Raw genomic sequence first — 17,829 nt, forward strand, 5'->3', positions numbered from 1 at the left:
GGCTATCTATCATCTCATATCCAACGCGCGCTCGTGGAATAATTGTTAATTAGAACGTATTTTAGTAGTCTCAATTAAGGGTTTCGGTTAGAGTTTGTTCTTTGTTTAAGGTCATTCAAGTTTTATTCAAGTTTGAGCCTGTAGAGGCATTTCCTTAATTAGTTTTTGAGTAGTACTCTTCTGAAAGGGTTTGTCGAGTTTAGGTGTGGTATTTTTCAGTAGGCATGCTTGAGGATTTAAGCTGACCTTGGATTTTATTGGCCCTGTGATTCTTGTATGGGTTTATTGTCTAACTTTGTACTTTTGTTATGGAGTTAACATTGGTGGTCCTCCACTTGTTATTGTCAAGCATATAGCTATGTTTTCGCACATTGAGTTAAGCAGTTGAGTGTGAAACTAGAGCTCCCTTGGTCAACAAACCCAAACATGTCTACAATTATAGCATATAGTGAGGTTCGCAAATAACGTTAGAGGTCAGTTGAAATTCAGAGCTGTGCTAAGCTGCCACTAGAAGAATAAAGATTTGTTCAGAGAAGACTCCTGTTTCCTCTGCTGCAATTGCAAGCGAGCTGCTATTTAACAAATAAAATCCAAGAAAAAATCTTGTCAAGAAATGTGCTTCAACAGGGTTATTATGCTGTTGTGTACGACTGCATTAAATATTAAAATATAAGAAGTGTTTGTCTATCTGGATATCCGCTCAACTCCTGCTTCTTTGAAGGTGTGGTGCGAATGTTTTTTTTGTTTTGTTTGGTTTTTTTTTTCTTTCAAAAGTTGCCAAAATAACGATAAAAAAAGTTGTGTAGTCTGTTTTTTTTCCTCTCTCCTCTCTTCCTTCTCTTTTCTTTTCTCTTCTAGATCATTCTGAACCTTTTTGAGGCCATAAAACCCGTAATTTTATTTTTGATCAGCCACAGCGGCAACCTCGTTCGCAGAGCTGTTCCCTCGGAAACGAGGTTGCCGATCGGTATGATGAAGTTTGTATTTTACATGTAAATATAATTTTTTATATCTCATCGTTATTGCAATACTGTAAAAAAAAAAATCCTTAAAATAGTTCAAAGTGAACAGTTAAAATGAATACAACTGTAATTATTCTTTTAACTTTTAAAATTTCTTCAAGTCATGCATATGTGAAATTATAATAAAAAGAAAACGATTGAATTAATTACAAATCACCCTAGCTCAGTCGCACTCCTTTTAAGGACCCGGGCAAAGAGTTCAGTATTTAAAGTAGAAACATTGGCTGGTGTAAAATTCGGTAAGAAAGACTACAAATCGTCCCAAAACCTATCAAAAACAAGTTAAGAGAAAGGTCATTTTCAGGCAAATAAAACAGCGAATACAGTATGATCAGGATATGATTTAATGTAAACAATCCTAGTTTATCGGCCTAACTTCCTCTGAGTCCCCTGTAGCTCGGTGGTGGAACATCTGGACCCAGTTGTTCAGAGCCCGATTAATCTAATCCTGGGTTAACGTGAACTTTGATTCAAGCTTAATTACCGAATGAATAAAGTTTTGCCAAAAGATTTTTGTTCCTCAGTTTTAGCGAAAACTATTTTTTACCATTAGCTTACAATTAGGTTTTAAGAACCTTCTTAGCGAGCGAGCTAAATAACCTTTTAAACGTGGATTAGCGTTAATCGGCTTTCAAACAACCGGGGTGTGAACTCTTGTAATGAGGGACAGTATTTAAACAAAAGGCATGTAATTTAAGCTAGCACAATTCAATATGATCCGTGTGGGTGCTTTGATGCTTCAATTTAGCTGTAAATTTCAGTTGCAGAATGTTTTAGAAAACGGAACTTTATTCCCAGAATTTTGACTTTACGAAACCGTGTAAGAACCTGTAGAAACCAAGCGTGCATGGTTCTCAGACGGTCCAGGGGCCCGTTTATCGAAAGTCTCACTAACTTTTCGGGTCCGAAATCAAATGTTCAAATCAAAATCTAAAGAATAAAAGCGCGGGTCCTAGCTAACAAACCATTCCATTTTATTTTGTTAACTGATAGTTTTATCATATTGTCTGACAAACTATTGAAACCTTGATCTTGAATGTAAACACTTTCCAGGCTTTCGAGAAACGGGCTCCAGGTCCCTAGCGCTCGCGGTCCCACACTCTCTCCCTTGTGTGGCCGCGAGCGACCTGGACCGACTATTCCTGTGTCACTTATTTAATAACACATTTATCATTTATCATTTACATTTCTCATGTACTTACCAGGCGTAAAATATACCATCCCATTTATTCCAATCCATTGTTATATGGGGAAAACCTATTTAAAAATACTTTGATGAAAAGATTAGTTTTCCCGTGTCACTTGCTGAATAACACATCATCGCCATGTATTTTTCCCAGGTTTAAAAATATGCAATTACATTTATTCCAACCATTGTTATCTAGAAAGGGAAAAACCAAATTGAAAATACTTTGATTAAAAGTTAAGTTTCCTGGGAAACAGTTTGAAATAGAGTACTTACTGAGCCGCTTGCACTAAATTCACACCAGAGGCAAACATCGCTGAATGAGTGCTAGATCAGTATTAAACTAAAAAAAGTTTAATAATAAGCCGGAGGAAGGATGAATCATCGAACGTTTATAGATATTTGTGCCATTCTGTACTGTATTTAACACAAATAAAATTTTCATTGTAATGTTCTAAAAACTAACGACGAAACTGAAATGCAATTATGAGCCTTTTCGTTGCTTGCGTTTTTACACTGATTGGCACTCAACGCCGGATCGGCTTCATGATATCTCGGTTAGGGTGCATAGCCTTAATCGCCTAAGAAATAGAGTTAAGTCCCAAAGGAAATCTGCCGTTTACTGCTGCATAATGTTAGCTCCAAATTTCGCAACACCGGAAAATTGATTCTGTTTGTTTTCGGAGGTACAAATATGTCGTTAAAAATGCCTCAGCCAGCTAGCATTGGCGTAAAACAAGCAACGGCTAGTAAATTCGTGGAATATACTGATTCAGTTGCCCTAAAACTTTCTGGAATTAGATTTTCAGATAGAGCATCGAAACAGATCAATCTGTATTGGGCCACACAAATATACTACATTTAACATTTTTTAGTGTTTTGCTTAAATGTTCTCTTTGGGGAGAGGTGACTCCTTTTAATATATTTAACACCACAACCTTTTTTGGTATGTTTCGTTGTTGCTATAATTGTCTCAGTCTTCTTTTTCTTTTTGTTAACAAAGAGATGGTGAATCCGTCAGGTGCATGGATTGAATGGATGCTGACGATTTGCTGATATAATTTCGCCGGGATTAATTTTTTTTTTGCAAGATTTAGACGGCTGTAAAAACTGGGGTAAAACAAGGATGCAATATGTCGGGATTCTTGTTCTTGATTGTTATGGATTGGGTAATGCGAAGAGCGGTTGGCAGTGGTGAAAACGGTATTAGGTGGAAGTTTACTTCAAAACTGGACGACTTGGACTTTGCGGACGATATAGCTCTGCTTTCATCTACCAAGCAGCAGATTCAGGATAAAACGACAAGGCTGGATGAAGAGGCCAGACGGGTGGGACTCAAAATCAACGGAGAAAAGACAAAAACGATGAGGATCAATGCAAGGAACCAAGAAAACATCATAATAAATGGGCAGGAAATTGAAGATGTCGAAGAGTTTGTGTACTTGGGGGCGAAAGTTTGTAAAGAGGGAGGCGGTATGAAGGACTTGAAGAACAGGTTATCGAAAGCCAGAGGTGCCTTTAACAAACTAAAGAAGATCTGGATCTCTAATAACATCTCGAGGAAAACAAAACTGAGGCTGTATAAAACACTGGTAGTGCCAGTGTTACTCTATGGATCTGAGACATGGAAGATGAACAAAGGAGATGATAAAGCAGTGAATGTGTTCCATAATAGATGCCCACGTAAGATCTTCCGAATCCGATGGCAAGACCATGTCAGTACCAAAGAGCTACTGGAAAGAGCAAGCATGAAGCCACTAAGTGTGGAAGTGATGTCTCGAAGATGGAAAATGATTGGCCATATTCTTAGGAAAGATCGCAATGATGATTGCAATGTTGCCATCAGCTGGGCACCAGAAGGTAAAAGGAGAAGGGGAAGACCAAAAACCACCTGGAGACGGACAGTAGAGAAAGAAAGGCAAGAAGCAGGTTGGAGATCGTGGGAGGAGGTGCGGACCGCAGCAACCAATAGAGAGGAGTGGAGAAGCTCTGTGAAGGCCCTATGTGCCACGAGGCACGAAAAGGATATATGATGATATGAGACGGCTGTAAAAGAACCGAAACAAATTAAAATTGATAACGTAATGTTCTCATAAAGTTGATTGGTGGGAAAACCTAATGGGGCCACCAAACAATTAATTTATTTCTAATCCAGCCTGACCCTTTATACGCTTAAAAACTGACGCACTTTGTTTACCCATGGAGAACCAAAAGCCGCTCTCTAGAAACTCGTCTCAGGTTCCGTGCGTTCCATGTCGAATTGGGATTGGAAGTGTTGGTTTTTGGGAAAGGAGGAAAACCGGAGAACCCGGAGAAAAACGCTCGGAGCAACCAACAACAAATTGAACCCACGGGCCACATTGGTGGAAGATAATTCAACTCTCACCACTGCACCATCCCTGCTCCCCCGAATAAGCAGTTTTTTTTTACAGCTACTACCAACTGAACACAGAAGAGAAACCAAACTTTGACTGATTTATTTGCTTGTGCAGTTAAGCCCGTGCTTCTTGTGCAAAATACCTTAAACTATCAGTTCTTCGAATTCTCTCAAAATTCCGCAGGCGTAGCCTCTTTCACATTGAATTTTAAATTCTATTTATGAACCTTTTCTTCTCCTCACCTCGCATGCATATTTATGACATCGCTTGAAATGACTTGACGTTAAAATGATACTGTTTATCAATATTCTTTAGCTATCATTACAAGTGTATATCTTCTCCCTAAAAAACAGATGTTCATTTGTATAATCCGTGCATAACTTATCTATAAATAATTGTGTTTCAATTTTTTGTTTGTGCATACTAATGTTGTCTAAACCGTTTCCCCTTAAAGCCCGCGGCACGCAATGTGTTTTGGAAAATTCTCGAGTTTATCGTTGATGCCTCAGTGCTACTCAGTTCATTTTCCACTCTTTAAGACATTGAAGTGGAAAATGGACTCTTACAGTGATAGTTAGATCTCACGCACAGTCAACGTGATCTGATGGACCGATCGTATCGAACACAGAATTATGCAATACGTACTATGCCATTCAAAGCTGCTCTCTAACATACGTTCCCGTCAATTCTTTCGCAGTTTTAATCTCTTAGCACACCACAGCACCTCTGCAATGTTGCCTAGAACAACAACACCTGTTAGCAAAATGGTGTTCATAAAGGTAGGGCCGGGGAGTTGCTTTAGGACTTCTCTCCTCTGCACCATGTCTAGCTCAACTGCTGAGAACTCATCGGCTGCTCCAATAGAGCACAATATGTGTAGAAAATGATGGCTGTGCCCAAGGACGTCGAACACACCAATCATGAGCCGCTCGGGGATACGGGTCACGTAAGCTAACGATCCTCCCGCGTAAAATAAACAGTGGCGCGCGAAATAAGCGATAGATAGCGCACTGCTGCAGGTGGCAGTGTCACATACTAATAGCATAATCAGATAGGGAGACGTGTTAAACAGCCAAGAACTGGTGTAAGTTCCAGCTTTAACAACTGCGTCAAAGCGGTTTCTTTTCGTAAACGAGTAGCAACACGCAAGCGTGGAGGTAAAAGAAATGGTGGCCGATATTCCGAGGAAAACGGAAGGGGTATCGAAGATCACCCAGCTCGCGTTCGCTGGACGAGAATAAAAATAAAACACTTGCCCGGCTGTGAATGTGTAGACGCTAATCGCAGAATAATCAAAGAAAAAGCAAATGTGACGAGCTTTTATGGACATGCAGTTGAACAAATGTGCGCCCACACTCATCACCAACATGATGCAAATCCCGAATGCAAAACAGAGCAGTGGATAAACGCGCAAATCTTGCCAAGGGTCGTGTTTTGCGAATACCACCACGAAACGAAGAATGAACACAACAAGCGCCAAACCGTGGCTCCAAATATTTATAGTTTCGTTGGTGGCTTGAAAAAGACTCTTGATGCAGTATAAGGGTGATGAATTGCACTGACGATACGCAGAAAGTATGAACGGTTCCCGAAAGAACGACGGCATCTGATCAAAGTTCACGAGCTTCTGTTCTCCGGCATCTCTCTTCATCCATTTGGTTGCTGCTATCTTCTCGTGATTGTTATTTCGATAAACAACATTTTGAAACCCATTAGCTTCACAGATGTTCCTTTTGAGTTTGCCGTTAGCGTTGTACGTTTTCCGGCCTTTCCGTTTCTCCATAGCTCTCTTGAACTGAACGTGACAAACTTTTCAGTTAGTCTGAATATTGCTCTTTTTTAATTTTCCTATTTGTTTAAAGCCGTTTCGTTCCACCTGATTAATCGATGAATACTTATCAGACCAAAGTCCACAATATCGGCCCAACTGTCCGTCGATCACGCCAGAGGCATCTAATTATGTAAATTTATAGCATTATTTTGCAAGATGAATACTAATGAATTAATGAAACTAGGTCTGACCTCATTCTACTGTAGACAAAGTAATTGCACGAACAAAATATCATCGGTGAGTTTCTGTAAATATTCCTATTTGTAGTTTACGTGGAAAGGATGTCATTCGAGAAGCTGTCTCGTGTATGTGCGGTGTACAAACATAAACTTTTTAAAAACACATAAGCTGTCTGCTTTTGTCAGGAATGGATGTGCTGTCACTTGGTACTGACAAGTTCTTTTGTTCAATCAGTCGAATGCATGACACCCCAACTCAATTTTTCTTAAGGCAAAAACACCAAAAAAAAAACAAAATTACCTTAGAACCGGCGGACCACTACGAGACGTTTAACTTGTTTAAAAAAAGGCGTTTTGAAACCTACGATTGCTATCGATGCCACTTATTACACTGTTAAAACTTACGGTAATGATATGTGCCAATGGAATTAAAAATGAAACTGAGGTTAGTTGGCTTGGGGTGATGAAATTCGCGCACCTCAGCTTTTTCAATCGAGTATAAAAGTAGTTTGAATTCAAAACTCGAAGTCTGGCAAAATCACAGCGACAAGACGTTAAGGGATGCCGCGGGATCTTGTAGACCTGTATCAGCCGGTAGAACACTGACTTGAGATAATCAGGAGCCCATCATTGATGGGCTCCTGAGTGTGTCCAACTTTGATTTGTGTTCCAAGATAAAAATCCAGAAGTGTGCTCATCACCATTTATCTAGCTAGTGTTCTGCGGTCGTATGGTAATGTAAAACTCAGCAAAAAGATTTTTTTTAACCTTAAATTCTTGTCACGAAGTTCCTACGGTGTGACAAAGCCGAGTTCTGAGCAGTGCTATGGATTCAGGGAATATATGAAATTCATACGTATTTGAAGTGCGGAAAAAAGAATGGATAAATGCATATGAGAGAATATCGTAGCTGATGTATGCGAAAATCAGGCCTGAACAGGATTTAAACCCATGACCTCTGCGACGCCGATGCAGTTCTCTACCAACTGAGCTATCAAATATTAAATGTTGAAGTCATGTTGGCTTTTCTGGTAAAATTTCGGCCATTTCTCAGTTATCATATCAACTAAAATTTCGACCATTTTGACCATTTCTCACCTATCAGCGGTTTTGTACAGGAATACCTGATGGGGTCGCTCGACTAAAACCCGCTCTGCAGGTTGGAATAGAGCTGGCTGGGAACTAAATAGGTTAGACAGTTAACTGGCTGGAACGTTTCTAAATATCTAGTTTGTTGAGATTTTTTTAATAAAACGCTGGTTCTAGCTGGGTAAAAAATGTCTCGTTTGTTTTTCCTGCCTGTCAGGACCCCTGTCAGGCTCGTTAAAAATCGAAATTTGACTTTTCGCTCTAACACCGTCTTTACCAATGAAATTTGAAGGCAAGAAGCGCGCCAGGAAATAGCGGCGGCTCCACTGTTTTTCGTCTAGTCTTGTGTTGCTCTTTCTATCTCTATATCACGCTGTAATACAGAACTATTTCATATAACACAGTCGGCGGCGTTATCAAAAACAGCCCGAAATCCGTCTACATTCGCAGGCTAAAAGCCCACAAGTGATACGTACGTGTCTCCACCTCTGAAATCCCCGCGAGTCAAGAGTTATTCGCATTAGTGGTTTGTGGTCGCCCCTGTGTCAGATTAGTTTTTTTTAGTATTTGGAGCAAGAAAGGGTCCTCTGAGATTGGCGGACAGTGAGTGGTGTCCGGGAACTGCATTCAGCCTGAAGGCGACAAAAATACAAGGCAGAAATTGCTGAAATCGGCTATGAAGACAACGTTTCACTACGCTATTTACCAAAGCTTATTTTAACGAAATTCCTGAAGGGAGGAAAACCGGAGAACTCGGGGGAAAATCCTCGGAGCAACCAACAACAAACTCAACCCACGGGCCACATTGGTGGAAGACAATTGCTCTCACCACTGCGCCATCCCTGCTCCCCCGAATAAGCATTTTTTTTTTTTTACACTGCTTATGCAGTTAAGGGCTCGTGCTTCTTGTGCAAAATATCTTAAACTATTTCTTCGAATTCTCTCAAGCGTATATTTTCTCCCCATTTAATAGATGCTCATTTGTCATCTGTGTATAACTTATTTATAAATAACGGTTGTCTAAACCGTTTCCCCGTAAAGCCCACGACATGTTTTGGGTTTATCGTTGTTCCCTTAGTGCTACCCAGTTCATTTTCCACGCTCTTTAAGAAACTGAAGTGGAAAATGGACTCTTACAGTCCTCTTTGGATCTCAAGCTTAGTCAACGTGTTCTGAGGTACCCGATCTTAACGAACGTAGGATTATGTACTGTGACAAACGACGCCATTCAAAGCGCCGGGTTCTCTACCATATGTTCCAGTCAGTTCTTTCGCAGTTTTAACCTCTTGGCACACCACAGCACCACTGCAATATTACCAAGAACGACCACACCTGTTAGCAAAATGGTGTTAAAAAATGTAGGGCCGGGGAGTTGCTTTAGGACTTCCCTCCTCTGTTCCATGTCTAGCTCAACTGCCGAGAACCCGTCGGCTACTCCAATAGAACCAAGTATGTGCAAAAACTGATGGCTGTGTCCAAGAACATCGAACACACCAACCATGAGACGCTCGGGGATACGGGTTACGTAAGGTAACATCGCCCCAACTTTAAATAAACATTGGCGCGCGAAATAGGCGATGGATAGCGCACTGCTGCAGTTGGCAGCGTCACACGTTAATAACATAATCAGATAGGGAGACGTGTTAAACAGCCAAGAACTGGTGTAAGTTCCAGTTCTAACAACTGCGTCAAAGCGGTTTCTTTTCGTTGATGAGATGCAACACGCGAGCGTGGAGGCAAAAGAAATGGTGGCTGATATTCCGAGAAAAACGGAAGGGGTATTGAAGATCACCCAGTTCGCGTTCGCCGGACGAGAGTAAAAATAAATCACTTGCCCGGCTGTGAATGAGTAGACGCTGATCGCAGAATAATCAAAGAAAAAGCAAATGTGACGAGCTTTTATGGAAATGCAGTTGAACAAATGTGCGCCCACACTCATCGCCAACACGATGCAAATCCCGAATGCAAAACAGAGCAGCGGATAAACGCGCGAATCTTGCCAAGGATCGTGTTTTGCGAATACCGCCACGAAACGAAGAATGAACACAATAAACGCCAAACCATGGCTCCAAATATTCATAGTTTCGTTGGTGGCTTGAAAAAGACTCTTGATGCAGTATAAGGGTGATGAATTACACTGACGATACCCAGAAAGTATGAACGGTTCCCGAAAGAACGACGGCATCTGATCAAAGTTCACGAGCTTCTGTTCTCCGGCATCTCTCCGTCTCTCTTCATCCATTTGGTTGTTGCTATCTTCTCGTGATTATTATCTCGATAAACACTATTTTGAAATCTATCTATAAGTTTCACATATGTTCCTTTTGAGTTCAGTTGCCGTTGGAGTTTGTCGTGTATGACATGGTGTATAAACAAAAACTTTTTAAAAACACACAGGCTGTCTGCTTTTGTTAGGAGTGGATGTGCTGTCACTTGGTGCTGACAAGTTCTTTTGTGGGCAAAAAATGTTGCCTAAGAACCGGCGGACCACCACTAGGTTTTAACTATTTAAAAAAAGCGTTTTGAAACCTGCGATTGCTATTGATGACACTCACTACATTGTTTTAAAAAACTTATGGTAATGATATGTGCCAATGGAGAAATGAAACTGAAGTGAGTCGTCTTGGGGTGATGAAATTCGAGGGCTTCAGCGTTTTAATCGAAAACATAAAGTTGTTATAAAAAAAAATTAAAACTCTAAGTTTGGCAAGACCACAGCGAGAAAGCGTTAAGGGATGGCGCGGGATCAGCCAGTGAAACACAGGCTTATGATAAGAAATAATAGACGGCCAAGACTGATACTTACGGCAGTACTGAAAAAGAACGGAAAGGATCAGTTTTCCCGCCTATCAGTTAAGTCTATTATCTAAAGAAGTTTAATCTCTCCTGACCGCCGAGGAATAATTAGCCTTGTGTGAAGGTTCTCTGGACTAATCACTGAATCATGTTATAATGGAGATGGGGTTCATAAAAGCCGAGGAAGAATTTTAAAAAATTCTTTAAAATTTTATTAAGCAAGATAACAACTTGGGGGTCGTTGGTCGTATTAACAAGATGGTGGGGTTAACGAAGTTTGAGCAAGAAAAAAAAAATGCCAGAGCTATAGTTTGGGTAACAAGCGGCTGTAACAACGAGGTGAAATGATCGTCTTGATCACACACCATGAGACGGAATTGATTGTCTTTTAAATGGTGATGGAAAACTACGACTTGTTTTAGGGAAACTTAAAGTTTCTATAGTAACCATGTTCTACATTTATTGTTGTCTTTAGAAATCAGTTATTCATTTATCAACGATGCTTACCGTGTTCATTTTCAAGAGAAACCTACCGGCGTTTGTTAGTGTGTCAGGAGCCCATCATTGATGGGCTCTTGAGTGTGTGTAACTTTGATTTGTGTCTCTAGATAAAAATCCAGAAGTGTGCTCATAACCGTTTAAATGTACTAGTGTTCTGCGGTCGTATGGTTTTGTAAAAACTCGGCAAAAAGGTTTTTTTTAACCTTAAATTCTTATCACGAAGTTCCTACGGTGTGACAAAGGCTCTGAGTAGTACTATGGATTCAGGGAATATATGAAATTCATACGTATTTGAGGTGCGGATTGAAGAATGAAAAATGCATATGAGAGAACATCGTAGCTGATGTATGCAACTTCCAAAAGTAGCTGCGAAAATCAACCTGGACAGGATTCAAACCCATGACCTCTGCGATGCCGATGCAGTTCTCTACCAACTAAGCTATCAAATATTAAATATTGAAGTCATGTTGGCTTTCCTGGTAAAATTTCGACCATTTCTCAGCTATCATGTCAGCTAAAATGTCGGCCATTTTACCTGCGTGCAAACGGTGCTTCTCTTATCAGCCGTGTAGTGTCCAGTATCATCCGAGCATTTTCGAAGGATGTTCGAGTTTGCAATTTTTCTTTTTTCACGTGAGCAAGTTTTATTATTCTGGCAAATCTGGTATCTGCCAGAAGTGTAAGGGAGTGAACTCCCCGGGTGAAGCCGCCCATGCAAGAGAGTAAACATTCCCCCTTCCCCCCCCCCCCCTCCCCTTCTCCGGTTCATCTTGAACTCTGAGCTACGAGTTCTGGTCCCGCAATTCTTTACTGATTACTGAGGCATTATCTGAAAAAGGGAAACTTTTACTGCGGGATGTTTTATGCAATGCTGTCCTGTGGTTTAAAGAGGTAGAGGGATTCTTTTCATATATTTGGTATCCCCTCTACAACGTAAACTGGTTGTTGTTTGGTAGAAAAACCTAATGGGGCCACCATACAATTAATTTATTTTCCAATCCAGCCTGACCCTTTATACGTTTAAAAACTGACGCACTTTGTTTACCCATGGCGAATCAAAAGCCACTCTCTAGGAACTCGTCTCAGGTTCCGTGCGTTCCATATCGAATTGGGATTGGAAGTGTTGGTTTTTGGGAAAGGAGGAAAACCGGGGAACCCGGAGAAAAACCCTCGGAGCAACCAACAAAAAATTGAACCCACGGGCCACATTGGTGGAAGATAATTCAACTCTCACCACTGCACCATCCCTGCTCCCCCGAATAAGCATTTTTTTTTTTTACAGCTACTACCAACTGAACACAGAAGAGAAACCAAACTTTGAATTTATTTGCTTGTGCAGTTAAGCCCGTGCTTCTTGTGCAAAATACCTTTAACTATTTCTCCGAATTCTCTTAAAATTCAGGCGTAGCCTCTTTGACGTTGTATTTTAATCAGATTAAGTAAAATTCTATTTATGAACCCTTTCTTCTCCTCACCTCACATGCATATTTATGACATCGCTTGAAATGACTTGACGCTAAAAGTTTAAGAAATATGATACTATTTATCAATAGTTTTTAGCTGTCATTTCAAGCGTTTATCTTCTCCCTAAAAAACAAATGCTCATTTGTCATCTGCGTATAACTTGTTTATAAATAAAGTTGTCTAAACCGTTTCCCCTTAAAGCCCGCGACACACCATGTGTTTTGGAAAATTCTCGAGTTTATCGTTGATGCCTTAGTGCTACCCGGTTCATTTTCCACGCTCTTTAAGAAACTGAATTGGAAAATGGACTCTTACAGTCCTATTTGGATCTCACGCGCAGTCACTGTGATCTGAGAGACCTATCATAGCGAACGCAGAATTATGTACTCTGACAAACTATGTCAGTCATTCAAAGCCGTTCTCTACCATATGTTCCAGTCAGTTCTTCCGCAGTTTTAATCTCTTGGCACACCACAGCACCACTGCAATATTACCAAGAACGACCACACCTGTTAGCAAAATGGTGTTTATAAAGGTAGGGCCGGGGAATTGCTTTAGGACTTCTCTCCTCTGTACCATGTCTAGCTCAACTGCCGAGAACCCGTCGGCTACTCCAATAGAGCCCAGTATGTGCAAAAAATGATGACTGTGTCCAAGGACATCGAACACACCAACCATGAGACGCTCGGGGATACGGGTTACGTAAGCTAACATCGCCCCCGCGCAAAATAAACATTGGCGCGCGAAATAGGCGATGGATAGCGCACTGCTGCAGGTCGCGGTGTCACACACCAATAGCATAATCAGATAGGGAGACGTGTTAAACAGCCAAGAACTGGTGTAAGTTCCAGCTTTAACAACTGCGTCAAAGCGGTTTCTTTTCGTAAACGAGTAGCAACACGCGAGCGTGGAGGTAAAAGAAATGGTGGCTGATATTCCGAGAAAAACGGAAGGGGTATTGAAGATCACCCAGCTCGCGTTCGCCGGGCGAGAGTAAAAATAAAACACTTGCCCTGCTGTGAATGTGTAGACGCTAATCGCAGAATAATCAAAGAAAAAGCAAATGTGAAGAGCTTTTATGGACATGCAGTTAAACAAATGTGCACCCACACTCATCAGCAACATGATGCAAATCCCGAATGCAAAACAGAGCAGCGGATAAACGCGCGAATCTTGCCAAGGGTCGTGTTTTGCGAATACCGCCACGAAACGAAGGATGAAAACAAGAAGCGCCAAACCGTGGCTCCAAATATTCATAGTTTCGTTGGTGGCTTGAAAAAGACTCTTGATGCAGTATAAGGGTGATGAATTGCACTGACGATACCCAGAAAGTATGAACGGTTCCCGAAATAACGACGGTATCTGATCAAAGTTCACGGGCTTCTGGTCTCCGGCCTCTCTCCGTCTCTGTTCATCCATCGGGTTGTTGCTATCTTCTCGTGATTATTATCTCGATAAACATCAGTTTAAAATCTATCGATTAGTTTCACATATGTTCCTTTTGAGTTCAGTTGCTGTTGGAGTTTGTCGTGTATGGCATGGTGTATAAACAAAACTTTATAAAAACACACAGGCTGTCTGCTTTTGTCAGGAGTGGATGTGCTGTCACTTGGTACAGACAACTGAGTTCTTCTGTCGGCAAAAAATGTTGCCTAAGAACCGGCGAACCACTACTAGGTTTTTAACTATTTACAAATGCGTTTTGAAACCTACGATTGCTATTGATACCACTTATTACATTGTTAAAACTTACGGTAATGATATGTGCCAATGGATAAATGCAACTGAAGTGAGTCGTCTTGGGGTGATGAAATTCGAGGGCTTCAGCTTTTTAATCGAGAAAATAAAGTATAGTTAAAAAAAATATCAAAACTGTAAGTTTGGCAAGACCACAGCGACAAGACGTTAAGAGATGCCGCGGGATCTTGTAGAGACCTGGATCAGCCAGTAAAACACTGACTTGAGATAAGAAATAATAGACGGCCAAGACTGATATTTCGTCATCATCATCATCATCATCATCATCATCATCATCATCAAATCTCCGCGCACAAGTAGGCGCATAAGGCCGAGACATTCTCTGACCAACATTGTTCCGCCGCCTTGGCTACATTCCAACTCGTCCACCCTGCCTTCGGTTTCTTTCCCTCTCAACAGTCCTTCTCCAAGTGGTCTTTGGTCTCCCTCTCGCCCTTCGTCCTTCTGGAGTCCACCCCAATGCTGTGAAACAGTCATTTTCACCCTCTCTCCTGAGTACATGTTCTAACCAGTTCCATCTTCTTCGTCGTATCTCGCAGCTTATTTCATTAATCTGTGTCATCTCAACCACTCTCTTATTCGTCATTGTTTGCTGCTGTTTGATCTTCATTATCCGTCTAAGGCATTGGCATTGGAAAGTATTGAGCTTTCGTTCGTCAGTCTTTGTGATCTTCCACGTTCTAGAACCATATAGTAGGACCGGTCGAAGTTAAGTCTTGAATAGGTGTATCTTGGTTCTCCTTCCTATTCCTCTCACTGCCCACACCTTCCCTAGTCTCTGGAATGCACTGTGAGCTTCTGAAGTCGGTTCATAATATCTTTACTGCCTCCACCCTCCTTACCTACAGTAGCTCCTAGGTATAGAAACTCCTCGACGTCTTCCACCTCCCTGCCATTCACCACGATGCTCTCCCTGTTGCTAGCATACTCAGTCCTCAGTGTCTTGCGCTTTCTCGCGTTGAGTTTAAGACCTACTCTGGCTGCTTTGGCTGCTTCTTCTGCCAAAAACTGATGCTTACGGTAGTAAAAAGAACGAAAACAAAGAAGTTGGATGTAAATCCATCTTCTTTGCCAGAAGGATCAGTATTCCCGCCTATCAGTTTATTATCTAAAGAAGTTTAATCTTTCTTGACCGCCGAGGAATAATTAGTCTTTGTGTGAAGGTTCTCTGGACCAATCATCGAATCATGTTATAATGGGAAAGGCGTTTACATAAGCCGCGCCAAGGGATTTTAAGAAATTCTTTAAAATTTGATTAAGCTAGATGACACTTTGGGGATCGTATGTTGTATTAACAAGATGGTGGGATCAACGAAGTTTGAGCAAGAAAAAAAAATGCGAGAGTTATTGTTTGGGTAACAAGTGTCTGTAACAACGAGGTGAAATGATCGTCTTGATCACACATCATGAGGCGGAATTGATTGTCTTTTAAACGGTGATGGAAAACTACGACTTGTTTTAGGTGAACTTAAAGTTTCTATAGTAACCATGTTCTACATTTTTTGTTGTCTTTAAGAATCAGTTATTCAGTTATCAACGATGCTTACTGTGTTCATTTTGAAAAGAAACCTACTGGCGTTTGTTAGTGTGTCAGGAGCTCATCATTGATGGGCTCTTTAGTGTGTCCAACTTTGATTTGTGTCCCTAGAAAAAAACATAACTATTTAAGTAAAGCAATTTATTAGTGTTCTGTGGTCGTATGGTAATGTAAAAACTCGGCAAAAAGGTTTTTTTAACCTTAAATTCTTGTCACGAAGTTCCTACGGAGTGACGAAGGTTCTGAGCGGTACTATGGATTCAGGGAAGATATGAAATTCATACGTATTTGAAGTGCGGATTGAAGAATGAAAAATGCACATGAGAGAATATCGTAGCCGATGTATGCGAAAATCAGGCCTGAACAGGATTTAAACCCATGACCTCTGCGATGCTGGTGCAGTTCTCTACCAACTGAGCTATCAAATATTAAATGTTGAAGTCATGTTGGCTTTTCTGGTAAAATTGCGGCCATTTCTCATCTATCATATCAGCTAAAATTTCGGCCATTTTGACAATTTCTCACCTATCAGTTAATTATGACGAATCTCAGTTAACTGGCGTTTACTTCTCGCATTCAAGTGGTTGCGGTTTTGAATCGTGCAAACGATGTCTGTCTTATCTGATCAGCCGAGTTGTGTCGAGTATCATCCGAACATTTCCGAAGAATGTTCGAGTGACAATTTTTCTGTTTTCGCGTGTGCAAGTTTTATTATTCTGGTAAATCTGGTATCTGCCAGAAGGGTAAGAGAGTGAACTCTCCGGGTGAAGCCCCCAACGCAAGAGAGTAAACATCCCCCCCCCCCCCCCCCACCTCCTACGGTTCATCTTGAACTCTGAGTTACGGGTTCTCGGGTCCCGCAATTCTTGACTGATTACTGACGCAACTAAAAAAGGTAAACTGTCACTTTGGGATGTTTTATGCAATGCTGTCCCTGGTTTAGAGAGGTAGAGGGTATTTTTTTTTCATACATTTAGTATCCCCTCTACAATTTTACTCTTTATTTCCTTGTACTTATGGAGTTTGTGCCGTGGAACTTCCAATTATCAAGGGATGGTGCGAAACGCATGTTAAGCTAGTAATAATCAAAGATAAGGAAGTGCGTTCGATTATCTCGATCCCAGGCTCTCTGTCCTTTGTCAAGTTGTGATGATTTCATCCGCCCCTGCAAAATATGTGGGGGATGCCAGATACGCGTTCCAAGATCCATTCATTCATCCGTTGATCGATTGATTGTCCCATACAATCTCGATTCCAAACGTAGTTAGGAGTGCGTTCTTTCTACGTCAAAATAAGCATCATTAACATAAAATTACCTCTTTATTGCTTAAGTCAACAATGTTGTCTGTTACTACTTCCTTGACAAATGTAATAGACATTCATCGTTTAATAAGTCGACTGAAATGGAGGACAAATTCAGTTTTTTCCGACAAAGCTTTATAGAGCTTGTTTCCTTTTAAAACCAATCGATTTGGGTCTTTGTAAACAAGTAATCGGATCGATTATAAAACGCCCATGTATTCAACTTTCTTTACACACAGCCAATAAATCTGACAGAACTGTCCCGGTGTTTGATGTTAACAACAAAAGCAAACTCGGCATTCTTCTAACTCAAACATTCTTTTGTGCGCTTGGTTACGACTTTATGAAATGTTTCCAGCGAAGCTGAAGCCGGTGGTCTAAGTATTCTCATTCTTTGCTCTGATTTCTGATAAGTTTGAGCTGCTCATATGGAGAAATTCTGGAAGCTATAAAGAACGCACTACAAAGGGGCCAAGTGCGGACACACCGAGGAAAACAACATAAACTAAGGTTGGTCAGTAGAGTTCTAACCATCGCCGGCGGAATCTACATCGGACTTATCCAATTTATTCGTGAATTCAAAAATGGAGAATAAAGATTCTTCTGTAAAATCCACAAGATCTCGCCGTGAAGGAAAAGATTCAGAACGCGAGAAAGATAGCAGTGCTGATGTCCACGCAATAACTGTACAGATGCTGCGTAAACTGCAGCAAATGGAGGAGAAAGCTGTCAACAACAACAACACGCTGGTAGCTGTGGATACTTCAATGAGAAAAAGCGCTTCAT

The 17,829-nt window shown here is 40.9% G+C and overlaps 3 protein-coding genes across 3 annotated transcripts; all 3 read right to left on the reverse strand.

Annotated features, from left to right (window-relative positions):
* Positions 1-4,688: 4,688 nt before the first annotated feature.
* Positions 4,689-13,865, reverse strand: LOC146488787 (membrane progestin receptor gamma-B-like). Its single transcript, XM_085112092.1, has 2 exons — positions 12,442-13,865; positions 4,689-4,812 (listed from the first exon to the last, which is right to left on the reverse strand). Exon 1 carries the CDS (start codon positions 13,863-13,865, stop codon positions 12,885-12,887), a length of 981 nt encoding a protein of 326 aa, XP_084968218.1. The 3' UTR covers positions 4,689-4,812; positions 12,442-12,884.
* LOC146488788 (membrane progestin receptor gamma-B-like) lies at positions 4,812-7,977 on the reverse strand. Its single transcript, XM_085113609.1, has one exon. It carries the CDS (start codon positions 6,367-6,369, stop codon positions 5,269-5,271), a length of 1,101 nt encoding a protein of 366 aa, XP_084969735.1. The 5' UTR covers positions 6,370-7,977; the 3' UTR covers positions 4,812-5,268.
* On the reverse strand, positions 8,746-10,271 carry LOC146488789 (membrane progestin receptor gamma-B-like). Its single transcript, XM_085113626.1, has one exon. The coding sequence runs from the start codon at positions 9,925-9,927 to the stop codon at positions 8,947-8,949; it is 981 nt and encodes a 326-aa protein (XP_084969752.1). The 5' UTR covers positions 9,928-10,271; the 3' UTR covers positions 8,746-8,946.
* Positions 13,866-17,829: the final 3,964 nt, after the last annotated feature.

Source organism: Pavona decussata, unplaced genomic scaffold (genome assembly GCF_977016875.1).
Source record: "Pavona decussata unplaced genomic scaffold, jaPavDecu1.1 SCAFFOLD_8, whole genome shotgun sequence".
NCBI lineage: Eukaryota > Metazoa > Cnidaria > Anthozoa > Scleractinia > Agariciidae > Pavona > Pavona decussata.

What these genes read in the sequence shown, in the direction of transcription:
- LOC146488788 (XM_085113609.1), bottom strand. Translation starts at nt 6,369, where the DNA reads ATGGAGAAACGGAAAGGCCGGAAAACGTACAACGCTAACGGCAAACTC.
- LOC146488789 (XM_085113626.1), bottom strand. Translation starts at nt 9,927, where the DNA reads ATGGATGAAGAGAGACGGAGAGATGCCGGAGAACAGAAGCTCGTGAAC.
- LOC146488787 (XM_085112092.1), bottom strand. Translation starts at nt 13,865, where the DNA reads ATGGATGAACAGAGACGGAGAGAGGCCGGAGACCAGAAGCCCGTGAAC.